The 25,706-nt window shown below is 44.5% G+C and overlaps 1 protein-coding gene across 3 annotated transcripts in view; it reads left to right on the top strand.

Annotated features, from left to right (window-relative positions):
- The first annotated feature begins 23,375 nt into the window (after positions 1-23,375).
- IGSF9B (immunoglobulin superfamily member 9B) overlaps positions 23,376-25,706 on the top strand; it is a 121,159-nt gene continuing 118,828 nt past the window's right edge. For all 3 annotated transcript variants that reach the window (XR_015729340.1, XM_087875668.1, XM_087875667.1), the window contains exon 1: positions 23,376-23,782. Coding sequence is in view for 2 of the 3 variants with exons in the window: in XM_087875668.1 (XP_087731794.1) it covers positions 23,704-23,782 (79 nt within the window). In the remaining variant the exon portion in view is untranslated. The remainder of the gene's footprint in view (positions 23,783-25,706) is intronic.

The following is a 25,706-nucleotide window of genomic DNA, read 5'->3' as shown; positions in this document are numbered from 1 at the left end:
AATGGAGTGTTTGCATTTGCTCGCGCAAGGAAATCTCCCCGTTGCCAGCGTGTTTCAGCAGATGCGTTTCAGCAGATGGAAAGAAAAAGAAAAAGATGAAAGTCCTGAGGTTGAAGAGTGGAAGAGCTTCCCTCTGGGTGCTTTATCACTGGAGGCTTTCAAGAAGAGCCTGGACAGTCATGGACCTGGAATGGTATAGGGCAGTGGTGTCCATTCTTGGCAACTTTAAGACTTATGGACTTCAACTCCCAGAATTCCCCATGCTGGCTGTGGAATTCTGGGAGTTGAAGTCCACAAGTCTTAAAGTTGCCAAGGTTGGACACCCCTGATATAGGGGTCTTCTGATATGGGCAAAGGGTTGGACAGGAAGACCTCTATCGTAACTTTGGTCACTGAATGACTGTCGTTCAAAAAAAGACTCCAAGGTCTTTCCACCCATATTATTCTATGTTTCTTATTGTCCCTTTTTCTACATAGCATCCAATCTATGGAGATTCTCAGACATCCATGTCATAGTTGTCTCAAAGGTGCTTTTTCAAGAGGCAACTGGACTTTCTTGTTTTTCTTTGAAGATGTTTTGCTTCTCATCCAAGAAGCTTCTTCAGCTCTGAGCTGTAAACATCTAAAAAAGATGTGGAGACTCTAGAAAGAATGCAGAGAAGAGCAACAAAGTTGATTAGGGGACTGGAGGCTAAAACATATGAAGAATGGTTGCAGGAACTGGGTATGTCTAGCTTAATGAAAAGAAGGACAAGGGGAGACATGATAGCAGTCTTTCAATATCTCAGGGGCTGCCACAAAGAAGAGGGAGTCAAGCTATTCTCCAAAGCACCTGAAGCCAGGACAAGAAGCAATGGATGGAAACTCATCAAGGAGAGAAGCAACTAAGAACTAAGGAGAAATTTCCTGACAGTTAGAACAATTCATCAGTGGAACAACTTGCCTCCAGAAGTTGTGAATGCTCCAACACTGGAAGTTTTTAAGAAGATGTTGGATAACCATTTGTCTGAAGTGGTGTAGCAGGGGGTTGGCTTAGAAGACCTCCGAGGTCCCTTCCAACTCTGTTATTCTAAATTCTAAATCTTCAAAGAAAAACAAGGAAGTCCAGTTGTCTCTTGAAAAAAGCATCTTTGGGATAGCATCCAGTCAATCTTTTAGCTTATTGTTTCAATTTCCAACAGGAGAGATCCATATGCTTTTTGCAACCTTAGAAGAAGGTCCTAAATTGACCTTCCCCCATCATCTGCTCTTAAGAAGACACTTCTTTTAGTAGGTGGCATTCAGATCCTGTGCTACTGTGGTTAAAATTTGAAATAAGACTGTCATACAGACCCAGCTTATCGTGATATATTTCATGGATAAACCAGCTGTGGCATCCAAATGTTGAGGAAAACCCAACATTGTTAGGAAGCACGGGGGATCCTGGATGATGGAAGTTCAGCAACATCTGGAGGGCCCAGATGTTATTGCAAGCCGGGATGAAATCATGGCTTAGTACAATGTGTGAACCTACCATCATTTAGTAGACTTGATAATAGGATATTCTCGGCAATCCTAGAAAGTTAGCAGATGAGAACAAAGTAGGTGTATGGATGGGTTTGGCAAATTAATGGGAAATAAATAAATGCATAGATTCCCCCAATTATGGAGAAGTATTATCAGCCACATCTGCCCTTGCTTTCAAGTGTAGGTGTAGCTATAATTTTTCCTACGCTTTTCCTGGGCATAACTCCAAATGCTTGATCGTTGCCACCTCGGGAACAAGTGCCACATCTCCACCAACTTTCACACTGAAGCCTCTCGCAAACAGCTTCCAGCTGTCTACAGAGGTAGGTGTAGAAATTGCATTCACGTCTCCTTCTGCTGGAGCTGCATGTAAGTCTCCTTAGATCAGAAAGATGCATCTTAACAAAACTAGGAGAGGCCAGTAGGTTGGGTCTAAGGCAGTGGCGAAATCCAATTTTTTTTTTTTACTACCGGTTCTGTGGGCATGGCTTGGTTTGGTGGGTGTGGCAGGGGAAGGATACTGCAAAATCTCCATTCCCACCCCACTCCAAGGGAAGGATACTGTAAAATCCTTTCCTTCCCACTCCTGAGGGAAGGATGCTGCAAAATCCCCATTCCCACCCCACTCTGGGGCTACCCAGAGGTGGTATTTGCCGGTTCTCCGAACTGCTCAAAATTTCCGCTACCGGTTCTCCAGAACCTGTCAGAACCTGCTGGATTTCACCCCTGGTCTAAGGATCTAAGCGGGAACAGTGGATCAGGCAGCCCCCACCCCGCGACTTCTCCAGTTATCGTACTCCACGGGTGAGATTTCTGTAGCTTAGTTTTCACAAGCAACAGCTCAAGTGCTAAGCTTGTCCCTGGGATGAAGTACATCTTGCTTTCTCCTAGACTCAAAGCCATTGTAAAAACAAGCACATCCTTGCACAAAGTCAATTGGATGACATGGAGGAGGATTTAAGACTAGCAAGATCATACCTCCTTGCAGAGAGAGGGCTACTTCTTGACTACGAAGTAGTAAATCAATAACTAGATCTCTGCCCCCGCCCTCCTCACAGCTTGAAGTGGTATAGTCCACAGGCAGGCTTCCTACTCTTTCGCTCCGGTGTGAGAATTCAGATCAAATCACCACTCTCTAAAATGACCGATTGCGATGGGAAGTTTGAGATGGGATTTATAAAATCTTACAAGTTCAAACATTTGGGGCATTTCAATGAAACAACCCAATAATCCAATAAATTGGGGGTGTGTGTGTCTAAAGGTTGAATTCTACACCAGTCAAGCAAAACCGCGCAAATTTGCATTTGAATGTTTTGTTTTATTTTGCATCATTTATTCCTTTTTTTTACATTCTTCTGCAAAGGGTTCAGTGGTGGCATTCAGCCGGTTCTATTTGGTTCGGGCAAACTGGTAGCGACGGCTGCGGGTGGCTCCGCCCACCCACCCGGATGTAATCATGTCCCATTTATCCATATTTTTGACGCTCTGTGCATACGCGGAAGGCCCTGCTCATGCACTCACATTTGCGAACCAGTAGCAAAGGTAAGTGAATACCCCCCCTGCAAGGGTTGTGCATTTTTGTTAGGTGTATAATGGAAAAGGCTAGTGACAAAGCAAATCTATATATTCCGGTGATACCAGTCAGTGCTGAAGGGTACAGTGCTGGCGCCGGCATGCAGTGGTCGAACATGACTCTTTGGATGTGGGAAAACCGCAACCTATGTTTTGATTCTAAGAGGTTGACCAGTGTTCCTATCGGCTGATATCCCTGGATAGTAACTGGGAGGAGAGAGACTGGATGATGGAATTTATTTGTTTATTTTTATCCCACCTTTATTATTTTTATAAATAATTCAAGGGGATGAACATACCTAATAAACCTTCCTCTTATTTTTCCCACAAAAACCTGGTGGGTTGAACTGAGGGAGGGAGGGAGGGAGGGAGGGAGGGAGGGAGGGAGGGAGGGAGGGAGAGAGAGAGAGAGAGAGAGAGAGAGAGAGAGAGAGAGAGAGAGAGAGAGAGAGAGAGAGAGAGAGAGAGAGAGAGATCGGGCCAAAGTCACCCAGCTAGTGTTCATGGCTAAGGTAGGACTAGAACTCACTGTCTCCTGGTGATTGGCCCAAAGTCATTTAGATGGCTTTTATGCTTAAGGCGGGACTAGAACTCACTGTCTCCTGGTGATTGGCCCAAACTCACCTAGCTAGCTTTCATACCTAAGGCGGGACTAGAACTCACTGTCTCCTGGTGATTGGCCCAAAGTCAACCAGTTGGCTTCCATACCTAAGGTGGGACTAGAACTCACTTTCTCCTGGTGATTGGCTCAAAGTTATTCAGCTGGCTTTCATACCTAAGGTGGGACTAGAACTCACTTTCTCCTGGTGATTGGCTCAAAGTTATTCAGCTGGCTTTCATACCTAAGGTGGGACTAGAACTCACTTTCTCCTCATGATTGGCCCAAAGTCACCCAGCTGGCTTTCATGCCTAAGGTGGAACTAGAACTCACTGTCTCCTGGTGATTGGCCCCAAATCACTCAGATGGCTTTCATGTCTAATGTGGGACTAGAACTCACCATCTTCTGCTTTCAAGCTGGATGTCTTAACCACTAGAGCAAACTGGCTCTACAGCGGTTAGATCGTTCAGGTTGTCTCCTTAGCCCACTCCAGTTGCAAAACTGTGGAAGACTTTCCATCTGATATAACTACCCAGAGAGAAGAAGCCAAGCTCTGTAGGATGTGCTGGAGATGGATCTATCATATGTCTTTGACATCAGCATCCAGAAAACAGGCGATGGGCAGATGAAATATTTAATTAGAGAGTATCCATGTCCTACTAATATTTTTTTAATTTTAATTTTTTTCTGCATCAAAATTGTAACAGAGCTTCCACGGAGTATGTAAGTTTTCTGTCGAGGAATGGACTAGCTTAGAGGCTTTCAACATTTTTGTGCTCACCTATTATACCTTTTTGGGATGTGGTGGCTCGGTAGCTAAGGCGTTGAGCTTGTCGATCAAAAGGTCGGCAGTTCAGCGGTTCGAATCCCTAGTGCCGCGTAATGGGGTGAGCTCCCGTTACTTGTCCCAGCTTCTGCCAACCTAGCAGTTCGAAAGCACATAAAAAATGCAAGTAGAAAAATAGGGACCACTTTTGGTGGGAAGGGAACAGCGTTCCGTGCATCTTTGGCATTGAGTCATGCCGGCCACGTGACCACGGAGACGTCTTCGGACAGTGCTGGCTCTTTGGCTTTGAAACGGAGATGAGCACTGCCCCCTAGAGTCAGGAACAACTAGCACATATGTGCAAGGGGAACCTTTATCTTATTATACCTTTGTCCACCATTTTCTTGTTTTCTTTTTTTAACATTGCAATCTCTGTTCTCTGTGATACAAATGCACTGGAGTACATAATAATGAGTCTGTGTGAATGTCATTCCTAAGAGTTCCTACATAAATCTTTACAGGGCATAAGCTTTGAAATCCTTGTAATCAAGATGTGGAACACTGAATTATCTGGTTGCTCATATACATATTCACATTTTAATTTGCAAAGAAACTGGGTCTTTAAAAAATTGGGGCTAAGTTATTGTTTAATTTCCCAGTTGACAGATGAGAAACATCCACTGAAAAAGATTTAGATGAATGGATGCATTCAGCTCTATTTTTAAATTGTTCGGAGAGTTTTCTGATCCCTTTTCCCCCCCACTAAAGTGTCTCTGCTTCTGAGCAGATTTTGTTAATGAATTGCCCCAACACTGAAATCTCTCTTGCCCTACATCAGATGGACCTCAAAGAACATATATGGCTCTGCAACCCAGCAAGACAGACACTGATTTCAGAGGATAATTAGAACTGCAGAAAAAACAATGGCTACCAACCTGCCTTCCATTGAGGACTTGTATATTGCACGAGTCAAAAAGAGGGCTGAGAAAATATCTACAGACCCCTCACATCCTGGACATAAATTGTTTCGACTTCTACCCTCAAAAGGACGTTATAAGGCATTGCACACCAGGATTTCTGCCTACTTGGTTAGACCAAAAGCTAAAATGTGCAGAAATTGCCACTGAATTGTAGAAACATACTCCAGGGTCTGTAGAAGTCAAGAGAGGATGGTCTAGAGCAGGGGTCTGCAACCTTAAACACTCAAAGAGCCATTTGGACCCGTTTCCCACAGAAAAGAAAACACCGGGAACCACAAAACCTGGGTGGGTGTGGCCAACTCGACGTCACTCACTTCCACCAGTCACATGACACCCCTTAGCCACACCTACTCAGCCGGTCATTAGGGCAGAGAACCGGTTATTAAAAAACACCGGGAACCACAAAACCCTTTCGACATCTCTCTCTCCCCACCTCTGTATCTCTCTATTTCTCTCTCTCCCCCTCTCTCTGTATCCCTCTGTCTCTACTCTGGCCGCTTCTCCATCCCCCACCGTCGTCCTTACCTTCTCAGGCCAGGAGAGGAGTGACTGGGAGGGAAGGGCGAGGGATGGGAACAGCCAGTGGTGGGATCACTCAACAGGGAGCCACGGCAGAGGGACCAAAGAGCCACATGTGGCTCTGGAGCCACAGGTTGCTGACACCTGAACTAGACACAAGGACATTTTTTTCCCGAACGCCATCACTCTGCTAAACAAATAATTCCCTCAACACTGTCAAACTATTTACTAAGTGTGCACTACTATTAATCTTCTCATTGTTCCCACCACCCATCTCCTTCCACTTATGACTATATGACTGTAATTTTGTTGCTCTGGTCCTCTCCTCTTTTTTTTTTGCCTCTTTCTGAGCTACCGGACGAGACAAGCAACATGCACACAACTGCTAAAACACAGGAACGGCGGTTAACTTGTGAAGGTACCCGCGTGAATTTGTCTCCCTGAAGTCTGGGTCAATGCCATCGATTGGGGGAGGAGTGATGAATCAATGTTAATTTGCTTGACGGGCCTACTGCCACCACAAGTCCAGAGAAATTAGATGAGCAACGGATGTTGAAAATGGAGCCCTTCTCCAAGACTCTATCTGTGCCCTGAGCTTATTTAATGAAGTCAGGAGCCAATGGTGGCGTCATTAATTTGAGGAAATAGCCTTTTCCCGCTTTCCTGGTGTGTGAAGTCAAGATGGAATGTCACAATTGTGAGGAGAACTGGATTTATGGTTTGTTTGCAATTTATCTGCTCCTCGCATTTCTGGGAGGGTGGGCTTTTTTTTTTTGGAGACAATTTTATTGTATTGATTTATTGATTACATTTATATAGATACCTACGCACCCACCCATGATTCTGTGTGGCTTACAAAGTTGGGAAAAAAAACCCCTATGCAAATAATCTTACTAACTCATTGTGTCCTGGTGATTTGGCCAAAGTTACCCAGCCGATTTTCATGCCTAATGTGGGTCTAGAACTCACTGTCTTCTGGCTTTTAGGTTGGTGCCTTAGGCACTATACCAAACTGGCTCATACGTTACACAAGCTGGAATTGAAGGATTCAGCTAGAATTGTTTGTACATGTTTCTTATGCACAGGACACAATGTAGAGGAAGCAAAAACCTAACAGCTGATCCACACTTTCATCTCTCTCTCTCTTTCTCTCTCTCCATCCATTCATATCTGCCTGCCTGCCTGCCTGCCTGCCTATCATCCATCCATTTCTATTTCTCTTTCTCTTTCTCTCCATCATTTATCTATTGGAAAAGAACTTTCTATCATATATCTGTCTGTTTTTCTATCATTTGCCTTTATACTGAATCAATTTCCCCTTTTAAGCCTTGTCTGTCTGTCCATCCCTCTGTCTGTCTGTCTATTACCTACTTACCTACCCATCCATCATATCTCTCTCTCTTTCTCTCTCTCTCTCTCTCTCTCTCTCTCTCTCTCTCTCTCTCTCTCTATATATATATATATATATATATATATATATATATATGTATGTATGTATGTATGTATGTATGTATAATCTGCCTGCCTGCCTGCCTGCCTGCCTGCCTGCCTATCTATCTATCTATCTATCTATCTATCTATCTATCTATCTATCTATCTATCTATCTATGTATCTATCTATCTATGTATCTATCTATCTATGTATCTATCTATCTATCTATCTATCATCTATCTATCTATCTATCTATCTATCTATCTATCTATCTATCTGTGTCTGTCCTCCATCCATCCCTCCATCCCTCCATCCACTTATCTCTCTCTCTCTCACACACACATACACACACACATATATATAATCTGCCTGCCTGCCTGCCTGCCTGCCTGCCTGCCTATCTATCTATCTATCTATGTATCTATCTATCTATCTATCTATCTATCTATCTATCTATCTATCTATGTATCTATCTATCTATCTATCTATCATCTATCTATCTATCTATCTATCTATCTATCTATCTATCTATCTATCTATCTATCTATCTGTGTCTGTCCTCCATCCATCAATCCATCCGTCCATCCACTTCTCTCTCTCTCTCTCTCTCTCTCTCTCTCTCTCTCTCTCTCTCTCTCTCTCTCTCTCATCTAATCCATTAATCTATCTTTCTATTGTTTGCCTGCCTGCCCGTCTCCTTGACATTCCACTTTTCTTCTTAGAGCTCAAGATGAGATACATCTGAATCACCCCTCACGTTATTCATACAATAACGAAACCTTTGAGATCAGGCTGAGTTGAGAAATAGTGACCTGGCCAAAGGTCATTCAGTGAATTCCATAGTTGAATGGGGATTAATAGCCATCTCTCTAGAACCAGTCCTAAAATTTTACTATTGTACCTCACTGACCTTTTATATCAAGGTTTATGATATCAGCAATTGTTCTGAAGGTCAAGCCATTTGAAACAGCTCCTGTAATGTTTTAAAGCAATTGTTGGGAGCAAAGAATATCTGTCTATCCATCATCTCAGAGAAAGCCTTCACATCCATTGAAGTTTCACCTAGAGTAGGTGTGCAAAATATTGGAGCTATTTTTCTAACCTATCCTTGAAATTTCTGCTAATCCTCTCTCTGGATTCAAAACTCATCACAGTTTTATAGGTGGCATTTAGATCCTAAGAAATTGTTGTATATGTACCCTAATGTTCAACCAAAGTGTTGGAGATGTGATTGTTTAGATGCTACATATTATCATATATGGTGGACTTGTAAGAAAGTGAAGGCTTTCTGGATAAAAATTTGGTGGGTTATGCAAAATGTTCTGAAGAAAAAACTCCAATTTTCTCCTCAATTGTTTTTATTGGGCATAGTTAAGGATTTTTCAAGGGGTGAGACAAAATTGATATTATATATGGTGACAGCAGCTAGGTTATTGATTGGTCAATATTGGAAAAGGAATGTTTTGCCTACTATTGAAGAATGGACTTTGAAGGTGGCCAGTTTTGCAGAAATGGCGAAGATATCAGCATACTTAAAAGACCGGACTCAAGAGACTTATGCATGGGAGTGGAAGAAATGGATAGACTATGTGCAGAACAAATATCAAACTAGGAAGTACCAGATAGTTTTTACTTGAATGTTGTGTAGAAATGTATAGTATATAGGGGGTAGAATAGTTCAATGTTATGTAGAAATGTATAGTATATAGGGGGGAGAATAGAAGGGCGGTAAAGTATTGTTAGGGTGTGTGTAAAAAGTATTTGTTGCTTGTGCAACGAGCAGAGCAGAAACACACAGGGAAGGAGATAAATGTGCAGCTCGTGTGAGAAAAATACTTTATATACAAGATAATAAGCAGTCTCGGTGTAGGTAAAACAGTCCAAGGTCATAAACAGTAATATCAGTCCAGTAAGTATCTTCCCTTACCAAAGCAAACAGACTTTAGTAACTCTCGGTATACAGACCATATAACAATCCAGTCTAACACCAATCAGCAGAAAGACGCAGGAAGCAACAGGAACAGGAACAATCAGGAACAAAGAACGCTTCTCTGCGCTGCTTATTTATGCACTGTAGCCTAATTACAGGGTTCAGCAAACCCTGATTATGTGGCTCAGTTGTTTCTTAAAGAAACAGATATATTGCCTGACCAACAAGTTAGGAGTAAGCTACAAGCTGAACCTAACAAGTATGATATAATAATATGATTTAGTTGAATGTTGTGTAGAAATGTATAGTATATAGGGGATAGAATAGTTTAATGTCATGTAGAAGTATATAGTACACAGGGGGTAGAATAGATGTGTGTAAAGTATGATGACATAATATGATTTGGATTTGGATTTCACCTTGGGGAAGTCATGGGAGGAGGGGAGGGTTAGGGAGGGAAAGGGGGGGGGGAAATGGGGAAAAATTTGTATTTGTAAAACTTTTTCAATAAAAAAAAACCTCATCACAGTGAATGCTTCAAGCAAAATGAGAAGCTCTACATTATCTCATGGCCAATGGTTGCTGCTGTGGAGATATTTTCTTTTTCCTGGTGGAAGGAGGGAACAAAGGAAAAGAGTTGGAAGAACGTAGATAAGGCCAAGAAGAAGAGAAGTGATGCAGAAGGAAAGGATAAAGTAAACAATGGGTCCCGAGAATAACAGAGGAGGACAACAAGACAAAAAAAAGGGGGGGCACTGTTCAGATATGAGCTAATGGCACAAAGTAGCCACTCATTTATTTTAAACCCTCCATTCATTTGCCATTGCTGGAAATGGCTAGTATGCGAGAATCCATTGTCACAGTGTACATCTGTCAGCATGATGGCTGTCACAACTTTGTCAGTGAAGGAAGTCTGCAATCTGGTACTTCTCCCTCTTTTAATTTTTAAAAAAGAAATTCTTGAAGATTTTTTACATAAATAAAAGGTAAACATGAAATTATAGAGCCGTGATGGCGAACCTATTGAAGCCCTTTCTGCGGGCACACGAGCCATCGCCCTAGATCGGCTCCACCATATTGTTGTGGCCCGCCAGCAGCCTGCGCGGATCATGGCTGATCCCGACGACGAGGAGGCTGGTGTGGTGTCGCGCCAGCAGCTTGCGCAGCCAGTGCTCGCGTCTGACAGCGAAGAGGCTGAAGAGGACGTGGTGCCAGAGGCAGAGACTCAGCCAGGGCCTTCAGAACCTCCAGAGGCTCCTTCAAGTGGAGAGAGCTAGGTCGGTCGAAGAGGTTGTAGAAAAAAATGCATTTAATTTAATTTAATTTAATTTAATTTAATTTAATTTAATTTAATTTAATTTAATTTAATTTAATTTAATTTAATTTAATTTAATTTAATTTAATTTAATTTAATTTAATTTAATTTAATTTAATTTAATATTTAATTAATTCAATTTATATGCCGCCCCTCTCCGAAGACTCAGGGCGGCTCACAATACATTTTAAAAAATCATTATAAAAAACATTTAAAAATTAAAAACATTAAAAACATTAAAAACTCATTCACACCATTCATGGCCGGATCTCGCCAGATCACAAGAGCGAGATCAACAGCCCCAGGCCTGCCGGAAAAGCCAGATCTTCACCGCTTTTCAGAAGGCCAATAGGGTGGGGATGGTCCGGACCTCAGGAGGTAACTGGTTCCAGAGAGCTGGGGCCGCCACAGAGAAGGCCCTCCCCCCGCGGGCCTGCCAGCCAGCATTGTTTAGCTGATGGGACCCGGAGGAGACCAACTCTGTGAGATCTTACTGGTCGCTGGGAGCTATGCGGCAGAAGGCAGTCTCGAAGATAACCTGGCCCTGAGCCATGTAGGGCGATCATCAACTGAGCCGCGTGATCATCAGAGGATTTTTTTTTTTACTTTTAAAAGCATTTTTTTGGCTGAACCACCCATTGCCATCACTACCGGATTGGGCGATCCGGTCCAAACCGGGAGCATTTCACCCCTGACGTGAATTCAGACCTTTAGATTCTGCACATTTCCAGAGGTAATTGAAGTCCAACCTACGATGAAGCTTTCACGTTGGAAAGGCGAATGAAAGAAAAAAACAACAACTAGCTAGAAGGAAAATCAAATGTGCACATTCTTTGGATAGCAAAGGTGACAAACAAGGAAGTACTGGAGCATATAAAATCAGACACATCACTGGAAGGCAGAATCACAACCTTCCCCCTTACTTGGTTTGGCCGTGTCATGCAAGCAGACTTGCTGGAAAAGCAGCTACGCTCAGAACGGTCAGCGGTAAAAGAAAATGAGGCCACCAAAAAAAAAAAAAAGGAAGCTAGATACCATCAAAGCCAACTGGAGCATAAACCAACTGAAAGAAGCAGAGAAACAGAACAACAGAGTTGGAAGGCATTCTGTCCCCGTCCCACACATGCACCCCCACAGACGGCCCGGAGTTAATAAGCCACACGTCAAAATCTTTGAAGATAAAGCTGGCAGCAACCCAGTGGCTAGCTGCCAATTCAGACTTTACTCACACAAAACAAAGATTAGACTGCAAGCATAAAGCAGGCAAAGTTTCCGCAATACAAGGATTAGTCCAAATGCAGTCTGACAAGGCAGGCAGAAGTCCAGTAACACAGAGATCATGGATTATTTCTAGTTTTTGCTCGTCACAAACTGAACCGGCCACCATACCCACATTTATACCCTGTGGGGTGTGGTCCAGTGACTCAGCTAATCTCTGGCACACCTTCCCCTCTGCTGCGCACACTTCTCCCTGCGCCTCTGCCGAGGGTCCAGCCAGTTCTTATCTCCTTCATCGCTGTCCATCTGTTGTTGCAGGGACGTGCTTGGCTCTGGGCCTATCTCTTGGCCTTCAGTGTCCTCTGGAGGCATTGCCAGAGAGGAGGGTCCTGGAGAGGGAGGCCTTGCCAACTCCTCTCCCTCACTCTCAGAGTCTGCATCTGTCGATAGCCCAGGCTCAGGCAACGGAGCCACAACAGAAGGGACTTTGGAGGTCTTCTAATCCAACTCCATGCTCACGCAGGAGACCTTATGCTATTTTAAACAAATGGTTGTCCACTCTCTTTTTAAAAACCTCCAGCGATGGAGCACCCACAACTTCTGAAGGCAACTTCTGTTCCACTGGTTAATTGTTCTCACTGTTAGGAAGTTTCCCCTTAATTCCAGGTTGCTTCTCTTCTTGATTCGTTTCCCTCCATTGTTTCTTGTCCTGCCCTCTGATGCTTGGGAAAATAAGTCCTCTTTGTGGCAGCACCTCAAATATTGGAAGACTGCTCTCATGTCAGCCCTAGCTCTCCTTTTCATTAAACTGGACATACCCAATTCCTTCAACTGTTCTTCATTTGTTTTAGCCTCCGGTCCCCTAATCATCTTTGTTGCTCTTTCTCTGCACTCTTTGTAAAGTGTGCAGTGGACCGAGTGGAGCAAGTGGCCAGTTTGAAGTTTCTGGGTGTTATCCTAAAAGAGGACCTGACCTGGGATGCTCACATTGTAGCACTGGTTAAAAGGGCCCAGCAGAGATTATACTACCTGAGACTTCTCCGGAAACAACAACTGAATGGAAAACTGCTGGTGACCTTCTACCGCTGCACCATAGAGAGTATTTTAACTTACTGCACCTGTGTATGGTTTGCCAATTGCATGGTGGCAGATAGGACAGTGCTCCAGAGGGTTAACATCATTGCCCAGAGGATCATTGGCTGCCCTCTCCCCTCTTTATAGCTCCCACTGCCTTAAGAAAGTTCAAAACATTCTTAAAGATCCATCTCATCCTGGGCACCATTTTTTTTTTAACTATTACCATCTGGCAGACGGTACAGGATAATAAAAACAAGGACAAACAGGCTGAAAAACAGCTTCTATCCCAGGGCAATAACCATATTGAATTCTACGGTATAGTGCAATATCGGGTTTTCAATTTCAATTATATAGAATGTAAGGGATGTATGTTTGTGTTTTTATTTTTATAGTTATAATGTACACTGAAGATGGCATTTAATTTCGTTGTACCATATGCAATGACAATAAACTAAACTAAACTAAACTAAACTAAACTTGAACTGAACTAAACTAAACTAAACTAAACTAAACTAAACTAAACTAAACCTGGACTGGACTGGACTGGACTGGACTGGACTAGACTTGACCTAAACTAAACTAAACTAAACTAAACTAAACTAAACTAAACCTGGATTGGACTGGACTGGACTGGACTGGACTGGACTGGACTGGACTAGACTAGACTAGACTAGACTAGACTAGACTTGACCTAAACTAAACTAAACTAAACTAAACTAAACTAAACCTGAACTGAACTGGTGATAATTTTTATATATCTCATTTTTTCTACATGTTTCACTTTTCTTCTTTATAACTGCTTTCTAATAGCAAATCCTTCATAAAAGTTATTGCATTACATTCTTAATTAAATCATCTTTCTATTGATATATAATTTTATGGTACTACTCCCCAAAAAAGTGGTGTTATTAGCTAGTTTTAGAAAACACACTTTCCCCAAAAGGTTTCCACAATTTTGGCCACTACTATACATTGAATGTTTTATTTTCCATGGTTTGCATCATTTATCCCTGTGTTTACATCAGTAAAAACATTCAAATGAGAAAGAAATGCAAAAGTAGGAAAATGAACAAACAAATAAATAAATACACTCTCTGTTTTGCGAATGAGCTCCCACAATTGCCAAGAAACCAGAAGTCTCAACTTTTTTGCAGTTATTTAAAAGGTACCCTGGTTTCCTGCTTTTTCTGATTGTGCAAGTTTTATTTTGGGGTAAGGAAGGACACACCAAGGAAAAAAAAATAGGGGGTACGTCCAGAGGATCACAGTAGAAATGGTGGTATTTGAGAACAATTAGAGGTTCAGATCTGAAGATTTCCATGAGCTGTCCATGGTCCTGTTTTTCTAGCCATGGAGTTCCAGAATAAGGCCCTTGTATTTAACAAATACAAATATTTTTTTGTATTTGTATTTGATATTTGTAAAATACAAATATCTTACAAAATTTGTATTTTACAAATACTCAAATACTTTGGTGTTGGAGAAGACTCCTGCGAGTCCCTTGGACTGCAAGGCGATCAAACCGGTCAGTCCTAGAGGAGATCAACCCTGACTGCTCTTTAGAAGGCCAGATCCTGAAGACGAAACTCAAATACTTTGGCCACCTAATGAGAAGGAAGGAAGGACTCACTGGAGACGAGCCTAATGCTGGGAACAATTGAGGGCAAAAGAAGAAGGGGACGGCAGAGAACGAGGTGGCTGGATGGAGTCATTGAAGCAGTAGGCGTGAGCTTAAATGGACTCCAGAGGATGGTAGAGGACAGGAAGGCCTGGAGGAACATTGTCCATGGGATCAGGATGGGTTGGACAAGACTTCCCAACTAACAGCAGAGGTTCAGATCTGAAGATTTCCATGAGCTGTCCATGGTCCTGTTTCTTTAGCTATAGAGCTCCAGAATAAGGACCTTGTATTTTACAAAGATTAGCAGGTTCAGTTGCGATACAACTGTACTGGTTAATGTGCAGAGGAAAAAAAAAGGAAGAATTATATACACTGGAAGTAATGGTATCAACTGCATTTAATTAATAATGTTCAATTAATGTTCAAATCCAATTAAGTCAAATTAGTTCATGTCCTAGTGCCAGATTCCTCCTAAGTGCAGTCATTATTAGCTGGTGATGATGATGATAATGAAAACCATGCCTGGTTCTTTTCTACAGAAATCAACTTTTTTATCTCATTACGAAGCCTTCAGAAAATGAATTTCTTCCCCACAGCCCCAGTAGTCAAGGCAAGTCTATAGGAACCAGTGTTACTGTTGTGGCCCGCCAGCGGCCTGCACGGATTGTGGCTGATCCCGATGACAAGGAGGCTAGTGTGGTGTCGCGCCAGCAGCCTGTGCAGCCGGTGCTCGAGTCGGACAGCAAGGAGGTTGAAGAAGATGTGGGGCCAGAGGCAGAGATTCAGCCAGGGCCTTCAGATCCTCCAGAGGCTCCTTCAAGTGAAGAGAGTGAAGTGGAGGAGCCTCTTCTCAATGCATGAGCATGCAGAGCTGCCAAAAGGCAGGAGTGGTTCCTCAGGAGGAGGTCTCCTCGAGAGTAAGGCTTGGGGCTAATTGGCCATTCCCTTAGCCTATTTAAGTTTGCACACAGCTGGCAAACATTGCAGGAAACAACGTGTGTTCGTCCGGTCGTTCGTTGAGCATTTGAGAGTGAATTTTCCTTGCAAACCTGATTTCTGGGCTAATTGCCAACTCTTGTAAGCCTTTATCTAATCTTTGGAATTTCTGGCAGGCTGTTAAGGACATTTTTAGTAATAGCCTGCATTTGAAAATGACTGTGTTTGTAGTAAACGGAGTTGTTCGGAGTTTTGTGTGTGCTACATTTCTTGGGTTCCGTAGCTGGGGCAGAACAGTTACATTAAGAAAAAGGATTAGTGGGGAGTTGTTAGAAACATGGTCTACAGCATCAAGTCAAGCCCCTTCCTCCCCTTAGAATGTTGTCAGGTGCACAGAATCAGCACATCACACATTAAGCTCCAGCTAAGATGATTTATTGCTCGTGCTTCTACATACAGTAGTGGCCAAAATTGTGGAAACCTTTTGGGAAAAGTGTATTTTTGAGGTTTGATGGCTAATAACACCATTTTCTTTTTTGGAGTTTCAAGATAATCCTATTCCACTGCTGGACTGGCCTGGGAATAGCCCAGACCTTCTTAACCCAATTGAAAATCTATGGAGCCAACTAAAGAAACTTGTTAGTCAGAAGCAACCCAGCAATAAAAGGCCTTGGTAGTACAGTGGTCTAAAGCACCCTGTTCTTAAGACCAGCTGCCTGCAATTACTGCAGGTTCGAATCTCGCCAGGCTCAAGGTTGACTCAGCCTTCCATCCTTTCTAAGGTAGGTAAATTGAGGACCCAGTTTGTGGGGGCAATAAGATGACTTTGTATAAATATACAAAAGGATGAAGGCTATTGCTTAACGCATTGTAAGCCGCCCTGAGTCTCCGGAGAAGGGCGGCATATAAATCAAATTTAAATTTTTTTAAAAAAACCCAGTTAATAGAAGCAATCATTCCATCTTGGTTTCACATGATAACAGCTGCAGAACTCAAAGACCTGGTTCACTCCATGGGAAGACGTTGTAAGGCCATCATTTATGCTAAAGGTTACCCAACTAAGTATTAACTGACGTGGTGATAATTTTTGTGCATCTCGTTTTTTTCTACGTGTTTCACTTTTCTTCTTTATATTATAACTGCTATTCTAATAGCAAATCCTTCCTAAAAGTGATTGCATTACATTCTTGATTAAATTATCTTCCCATTGATATATAATGTTATGGTACTACTCCAAAAAAAAGTGGTGTTATTAGCTAGTTTTAGAAAATTCACTTTTCCCAAAAGGTTTCCACAATTTTGGCCAGTACTGTAAGAATCTAATGTTGTGCACTAAATTGGCCCTAGATAAAAGTAAACAAAATTCAAGAGAGGATGGACTTAAACCACTTGTGAGTATGTAATGATTCTAAACTGATAACTCTCTTGACTCTGCTCCCCCCCCCAAGCTTTTCCTGTCCTTCTCTGATCCTCCTGAATGGTATTCTACCCTCCTGATTCCATTCTACTGAAGACAGCCTCAAGGAGATCGGGACAGATAGAGGTGCAATTGTGTGGACAGGTGTGATTTCAAGTGAAAGTTTGATTGGGAAGATAAGATTGCATTACTCGAGTTGATTTTATACGGGAGGTTAATAGGAGATGACAGACAATTGCTGCTCTCTAAATCCAGGAGTTGTCGTGCAAGTGAGTCTATTAGTGGCTTGATGACTAACGCAATATGTTGGAAGATGTACGAACAGGCGGAAGAGGTGCTGATGGGATTCAACTGACCCATTCTACTGGAGGTACCAGGTTGCGCCTTGTTTTAAAGCTGTCTCCTCTTCACCTTCACAGGTGCATCATCCTGACTCTGAAGCCAGGGATGAAATCCAGCAGATTCTGGAGAACCGGTAGTGGAAATTTGAGTAGTTCAGAGAACCGGCAAATACCACTTCTGGCTGGCCCCAGAGTATTTATTTATTATTTATTTATTAGTTCGATTTATATGCCGCCCTTCTCCAGAGACTCAGGGCGGCTTACAATGCGTTAAAAGCAATAGCCTTCATACTTTTGTATATACCTGCTTAGTAGGGCTTTTTTGGCCCCCTCTAAGCGGTGTTCTATTTTATACAAAGTCACCTTATTGCCCCCACAATCCGGGTCCTCATTTTACCTACCTCGGAAGGATGGAAGGCTGAGTCAACCTTGAACCTGGTGAGATTTGAACTCGCAGTAATTGCAGGCAGCTGGTGTTACTTAACTGCACTTTAGTCTGCTGCGCCACCAAGGCTCTTGTTGGAGAGTGGGGGTGGGAATGGGGATTTTGCAGTATCCTTCCCCCTGGAGTGGGGTGGGAATGGAGATTTTGCAGTAGCCTTCCCCTGCCACACCCACCAAGCCACGCCCACCAAGCCGCATCACGCCCACCAAGCCACGCCCACAGAATCGGTAATAAAAAAAAATGAATTTCCCCACTGTCTGAAGCTCAAACATAAGTTCCACTCTCAAGAAGGCAGTTGTGGAACTTAATCAGCAATCAACCATATTGGCATATCTAGATAAGGAAGAAATGGGAGAATGGCAAGAGACTAAAATAACTATTTGTTTGTTTGTTTGTTTGTCTGTTTATTTATTTTATTTGTTTGTGAAACATGTACAAGATAACAAGTATAGGTATGAACATAAACATGAACAAAGGAAATAAATACAGATAAATGGGGACAGTAGGAGAGGGACGATAGGCACTGTTGGTGCCCTTATGCTCGCCCCCTTTACGGACCTCTTAGGAATGGGGTGAGGTCCACGGTAGACAGTTTAAACCTGGTTTTAACCAGGAAGTAAATGTGTTTTTTACCCTATGTGCATGCACAGGGGGTCTGCACACACGTGACGTGTGAGCGTGCACGAGTGAAGCAAGTGTGTACACGCAGTGTGTGCACTTCCGAACCGGTAAGGAAGGTATGAAGATTTCACCCCTGGATTGAATTTTTAATTTCAGTCTGTTCTCTTCTATTTCTCTGTCTGGTCCAATTTTTCTTTCTGGTTTGGAAGAAGTTCTCGACCTGTTACCTGAGACATCTAATGTTAGGAACTGACCCTGCAGTTCAGATATTTTGGCTGAACATACAGCTTTGCAGGAAAGTGTTTTTATTTTTTATTTTATTTATTTTTTTACAGTGAGCTAAGGCTACTCATCCTCGGTCTGTGTTACCATGACAAATTCAGGCTGGGTCTCCCAAACACATATTACTCTTAGCCATAATGTATTTTGCTTTTAGCGTTGCATGGTCTATGAAGTTTTGTGGCTTGTAAACCATTATGGTATCTTATTTTTATTTAGTTTACCAGCCATTATTGTTTATCAATCATGTTTCATGGCTGATACAAACCCAGCCACTTCCTGTATCTTTGATAAAAGGCTGAAAAAGGCTCTTAGCTTAGCAAAATGTGTGACCCCAGTAACTGATGCTGTTTTAAGAATACTAGCCCGTTTTTTTTAAAGTGTGCAAATATTTGCATGCAAGAAATCCCACAAAATCCCTCTCAAGATTGTGATAATAGCATAGCATAGCATAGCATCTATCTATCTATCTATCTATCTATCTATCTATCTATCTATCTATCATCTATCTATCTATCCATCCATCCATCTTCTATCCATCCACCCACCCACCCACCTCCCTACCTACTTCTATCTATCTATCATCTCAGGAGTGGGATCCTACTGGTTTAACAACCGCTTCGCTGAGCACGCTTCAGCCAAACCGGTACGAACCGGTAGAATACCACCACTGTATCATCTATCTATCTATCTATCTATCTATCTATCTATCTATCTATCTATCTATCTATCCATCCACCCATCCATATTCTAGCCATCCATCTACTATCTCTTTCTCTCTCTCTCTCTCCCTCCCTAACTACCTACCTATTACCTACCCACCTATCTATCATCTATCCATCTACTTTCTATCTATCATCTATCTATCTATCTATCTATCTATCTATCTATCTATCTATCCATCCATCCATCCATCTATCCATATTCTATCCATCCATCTACTATCTCTTTTTTCTCTCTCTTTCCCTAACTACCTATCTTTACCTACCTACCTACCTACCTACCTACCTACCTACCTACCTACCTACCTAACTACCTACCTACCTACCTACCTACTTATCATCTATCTATCTATCTATCTATCTATCTATCTATCTATCTATCTATCATCTATATCTGTATCTATCCATCTACTTTCTATCATCTATCTATCTATCTACCTACCTACCTACCTATCATCTATCCATCTACTTTCTATCATCCATCCATCTATCTATCTATCTATCTATCTATCTATCTATCTATCTATCTATCTATTATCTATCTATCTATCTATCTATCTATCTATCTATCTATCTATTATCTATCTATCTATCTATCTATTATCTATCTATCTATCTATCTATCTATCTATCTATCTATCTATCTATCTAATTATCTATCTATCTATCTATCTATCTATCTATCTATCTATCTATTTATCTATCTATCTATCTATCATCTTGCCTTTATTAGTTTTATAAATAACTCAAGGTAGCAAACAAGTTTTATACTCATTCCTTCTCCTCTTTTCCCCACAACCACCCATGTGAGGTGAGCTGAGTTGAGAGAGACTGGCCCAAAGTCAACCAGCGGGCTTTCCAGTCATGGGTTGCTCCCGGTTCTGCCCAGTTCTATAGAATCGGTAGTAAAACTGTCAGGAGGCTCCGCCCACCCGCCACATCATCATCGGTGATCTGCGCATGCGCAGAAGTGCGCGCGCACGCTCCCACTGCAAACCGGTAGTAAAGGAAAGTGGAACCCACTCCTGGGGCTTTCATGCCTAAGGCAGGACTCCTGACTTCTAGCCTTGGGCCTTGATCAGTAGACAATACTGGCTATTCCATGGCATTGCCCTACTTTAGCTGAAATTATTAATTGCAGGTGTTACTTTGTCGTATTGTTTTATAATGCTCCAAATCATGGAAGCCTCTCAATTCTGTATGAATTTGCCCCAATGAAAAAGGGAAAAAGCTTGAGTGTGTGTAAATCTGTGCATTTAGAAATACGGCACAGTGGTCTGAATTTTGCAATAACTCATGGCTATCTATAAACTTTGGCTGGAAAGGAATGCCATCATCTCTTTAGAGAGGTATTAATTTCTTCTCAAGTTTCCATTGACTGGGAAACTCTAGGAGTGGAGTGTGTGTGTGTGTGAGAGAGAGAGAGAGAGAGAGGGAGGGAGGGAGGGAGGGAGGGAGGGAGAGAGAGAGAGAGAGAGAGAGAGAGAGAGAGAGAGAGGGAATGTGGCATCATTTGCAGGTCAGATCAGAAATGGTTAATTTGTTCCCCAGATGGTGCAGCCCTAATCCATGTAGCAAAGGATGCTGGGAATTTTACTTCACTCTTTAGAAAATCCAAAGTTCTCTGGGATGTAATATGGTGTCTTTGATCTGAAAGGGTTACCTCCCTGACTTCCTTCTAGCAAACTTTTGGTGATACAGAAACCACATTCTTTCTTCAATGTGGTCAACTTTTGTAGTAAACTAGGATGATGATGATGATGATGGAGGAGAAGGAGAAGGAAAAGAAGAAGGAAGGAGAAGGAGGAGAAGGAGAAGGAAAAGAAGAAGGAAGGAGAAGGAGGAGAAGGAGAAGGAAAAGAAGAAGGAAGGAGAAGAAGGAGAAGGAGAAGGAGAAGGAAAAGAAGAAGGAAGGAGAAGAAGGAGAAGGAGAAGAAGAAGGGAGAAGGAGAAGAAGGAGAAGGAAGAAGAAGGAGAAGAAGGAGAAGAAGGGAGAAGGAGAAGGAGGAGAAGGAGGAGAAGGAAAAGGAAAAGGAAGGAGAAGAAGAAGAAGGGAGAAGGAGAAGGAGAAGGAGGAGAAGGAGAAGAGAGAAGGAGAAGGAGAAGGAGAAGGAAGGAGAAGGAGAAGGAGAAGAAGAAGGAGAAGGAGAAGGAGAAGAAGAAGGGAGAAAGAAGGAGAAGAAGAAGAAGAAGGGAGAAGGAGAAGGAGGAGAAGGAGAAGAGAGAAGGAGGAGAAGGAGAAGGAAGGAGAAGGAGAAGGAGAAGAAGAAGGAGAAGAAGGGAGAAGGAGAAGGAAGGAGGAGAAGGAAGAAGAAGGAGAAGGAGGAGAAGAAGGGAGAAGGAGAAGGAGGAGAAGGAAAAGGAAAAGGAAGGAGAAGAAGAAGAAGGGAGAAAGGAGAAGGAGAAGGAAGAAGAAGGAGAAAAGGAAGGGAGAAGAAGGAGGAGGTTTTCCCCAGGTTTCCTTCCTATCTCCTGCAATGCCTTTCTCTCTAGAACCTAACCAAGTGAACAGAAGGGCGTTATAGAAGTGGAAGAGCAGGGGAGATCTTTGAAAACACACCTGCGGTTGGGTTGGCCGAACCTCAGGGGATGGCCAACCCAACCCAGCCCATTCACCTTTTACCCAGTCTAAGCAGATTGCATGAAACCAACCACCCGGAGCAGGCCAAGGTAGACTACTTCACCTGGCTATCAAAGCCCAGTCTCAAGGTTGGGCTTCCTAAACCCCAGGTCGATGAGGAAGGGGGTTTGCACCTTGTGGGAACCCAAGCCATGATCTGACTTTTCTCAAGCATCCTCTTCGGAGCACAAGAGCTGCTGTTTTTTTTGGGGGGGTCTTTTGGGTACCCAAGTCTAAAGAACTTGCTGGCCATTCTTGGGGAGCCTGGCCTGGCCAGCGGTCCTTCTCCTCCTGAGAAGGTGGGGACCCCCTAAGAACCAGGGCAGAGCCAACAGTGCCCCCTCGCCCTTTCCTCAACCCCCCTCCCCACCTTCGTCCCTCTCTTGTCATCCCCACCAGGCGGGCCCTTCTGCGCAGCCCAGCGCATCGCCGCAGCCCCTCCCGCGAAAATCCCGCCGACGTGCCTCTTCCAGCGGCTCTCCGACCGTCGGAGGGAGCCTGCCTCTGTTTCCCCTTGGGAGAAAAAAAAAAAAACGGGACAGTCAAGCTTGCTCCGTACTGCCTGCTTCTGCGGGACGTGGCTGGCCCGGGATAGGAGGCTGTTAATAGAGGATGGCGGGGTGGGGTGGGGGTGGGGTGTGGAGGAGAGGGAGAGGGGGAGGGGAAGAAAAAAAAGGGGGGTAGCCCGTCCCGAAAGCTCCGCTGTAGGAGCCGAAGCAGGGCCGGGGGGGGCGGTCAGGCCAAGCAGAGACCCCCCCCCAATCCCCAAAAAAGGAGATCCAAAGAATGGGAAGGCGGCAAATCAAGGGAAAAGGGCTCCCCTGTTTTGGAAAATTGGGAGGGGGGGCAAGAAGAGAGAAAAGAGTAGGGGTGGGTAGGTGGGGGTGATTCCCTCCCTGCCCCTCCCCTCCCCTCCCCTCCCCTCCCTCCTTCCTCCTCCGCACCAGCTGCAGCGGGAAGCTCTGCGGAGATCTCCCGTGATGAATGCGCTGCAACGGGCCAGCCCCCTCCTCCAAGCCCCCCTTCCTCCTTTCCTCCCTCCCTCCCTCCTGGTCCCGGAGCATCCTCCCGTTGGAGAAGTGGCCATGCAGTGTAAGCGGTGGGGAGGGAGGGAGGGAAGGGGGGGGCAGAGAGAGAGAGAGAGAGAGAGAGAGAAAGAGAAGCGCTGCCGGCCTGGGCTCCAGCATTGCGCATGATTCTGCGGCTCTGTTGCCTTGCACGCTCCAACCCACCTTGGCACGGGAAGGGGGGGGGAGGGAAAGGAGGAGAGCCCCCCCTTTCTCTCTCTCTCCCCCCTCTTCTCGGGTCCAACCTGTCAGAGCCGTCCGCCAATCGGGACCCGCCCCCCCGCACCGGCTACCCAATCACCAGCCGGTGGGGGCGTCACCCTAGTGAAGGTGAGGGGGGGTGGGGAGGGGAAAAAAAAAGAAAAAGAGAAAAAGCAAAAAAAAAAAGAGAAGAAGAAGAAGAAGGAGAAGCAGCAGAGAAGCTGGCATGGCCCAGGCTCAGCTGAGCGGCGGGAGAAGAAGAAGAAGAAGCAGCCTGCGAGGCTGAGCGGCGGCGGCGGCGGCGCAGGTGGCTGGCTGGCTGGCTGGCTGGGCTGGGCGAGGCGAGGCGAGCCAGCCTTGGAGCCGGCGGAGAGGATGGCCGGAGCGGCGGAGGCAAGGGAGCAGGCCAGGTTCGCGCCGGGCAGGCTGGCATGAGCTCGGCGGCTGCCCTCAGCCCGGGCGCAGAGAAGGGCGCTTGGCCGAGGAGGATGACGCCCCTGCTCGCCGGTCGGTAGTACTATGATTTGGTATGTGGCCGCTTTGATAGCAAGTCTGATCGGCAGCACCCGGGGACTCGCCGCCGCCGCCGCCGCTCAAGGTGAGTCGAAGTGCACGGCGGGGGGCTCCGGGCCGCCCGCAGCTGGTCGGAGCTGAGCCCCGCTCTCTGCCCGGGGGCTTGGGCTGGGTGGAAGAGGGGATCGGGGGGGGGGGAGGTCCGATCATTGGCACCCCCGGGATGGAAAGAGGGGGGTTCGGTCGCCTTTTCAAGCGGGAGGTTTCCCTGCTGGGAAGGGAAGGAAGGAAGGAAGGAAGGAAGGAAGGAAGGAAGGAAGGAAGGAAGGAAGGAATAGAGCATAAAGAAAGAAGGAAGGAAGGACTAGAGTATGAGGAAGGAAGGAAGGAGAGAAAAAGGGAAGGGAGAGAAGGAAGGAAGGAATAGAGCATAAGGAAAGAAGGAAGGAAGGACTAGAGTATGAGGAAGGAAGGAAGGAAGGAAGGAAGGAATAGAGCATAAGGAAAGAAGGAAGGAAAGAATAGAGTATGAGGAAGGAAGGAAGGAAGGAATAGAGCATAAAGAAAGAAGGAAGGAAGGACTAGAGTATGAGGAAGGAAGGAAGGAGAGAGAAAGGGAAGGGAGAGAAGGAAGGAATAGAGCATAAGGAAAGAAGGAAGGAAAGAAGGACTAGAGTATGAGGAAGGAAGGAAGGAAGGAATAGAGCATAAGGAAAGAAGGAAGGAAAGAATAGAGTATGAGGAAGGAAGGAAGGAAGGAATAGAGCATAAGGAAAGAAGGAAGGAAGGAATAGAGTATGAGGAAGGAAGGAAGGAAGGAAGGAAGGACTAGAGTATGAGGGAGGAAGGAAGGAAGGAGAGAGAGAAAGGGAAGGGAGAGAAGAAAGGAACAGAGCATAAGGAAAGAAGGAAGGACTGGAGTATGAGGAAGGAAGGAAGGAAGGAAGGAAGGAAGGAAGGAAGGAAGGAAGGAAGGAAGGAAGGAAGGAAGGAAGGGATACCCCCTTGCAGAAAGTTGCCGAGCGGGCGAAGGAAGCCAGCTTTTCCTCCTGCTTCCGAGATTCGGGGGGCGGGGGGGCGGAGAGGGGTTGATTTTAGGAAAAGATCGCTGGTCTCGGGTCAGTTTGTCAAATTAATAGAGAGAGATAGAGAGAGCGAGAGAGAGCGAGAGAGAGAGCGAAAAGAATGCAGAGATGGAATCCCTCTCCCCCCCCCGCCGCCTTTTTCCCCCTCTCCTTTTTTCTAATTGCAGACTTTTCTGAATGGTTAAAAAAAGCAGCCGGCAGCCGGTGTTTCCCTTGTTTTCTCGCCTTCTTTTGGTTTGATTTTTTTCCCCTCCCCTCCCCTCCTTTCTTTTTTAATTTCCCGGCCCACACGCTTTTTTCAGAGACAGGATTATTAGCAGAAACTCTGGAGGAGATACCCAGGCGAAATGACGTGGGATGGTGACGATCGGGTGGAACAGCAGAAGCAAATAAAACGGGGTTATCGGGCAAGATTTCCCTCTACGTGTGGCTCGTGTGGGAGATTAATCTTACCCGACAACCCAAGGATCCCAAGGATTTCGGGTTCAGACGTGCTTCGCACGTGTGGCACGCGTGTCGTACTTGGGAAAACTTTTTTTTAAAAAAAAATGATTTATATGCCGCCCTTCTCCGGAGACTCAGGGCGGCTTAAGCAATAGCCTTCATACTTTTGTATATTTATACAAAGTCAGCTTATTTGCCCCCACAAACTGGGTCCTCAATTTACCTACCTTAGAAAGGATGGAAGGCTGAGTCAACCTTGAGCCTGGCGAGATTCGAACCTCTTTTCCCGGAGAAGAGTTCAGATCCGGGAAAGTAACATAATAGGCTTGCCCTTGGGGTTTTCTCTTGGGGAGGGAAAAAAAAACCCTAGAAAAATAACCACGGTTGATCAGTGAAGTCTTCCACTAGGTAAGTGTTTCTCAACCTTGGTAGCTTGAAGATGGGTGGACTTCAACTCCCAGGATCCCCCAGCCAGCGCTG

Source organism: Pantherophis guttatus, chromosome 9, assembly GCF_059756535.1.
Source record: "Pantherophis guttatus breed Tessera chromosome 9, ASM5975653v1, whole genome shotgun sequence".
In the NCBI taxonomy this organism is placed as follows: domain Eukaryota; kingdom Metazoa; phylum Chordata; class Lepidosauria; order Squamata; family Colubridae; genus Pantherophis; species Pantherophis guttatus.
Note: the sequence above shows the minus strand (reverse complement) of the source record. Positions and strands in the feature narration are given on the sequence as shown.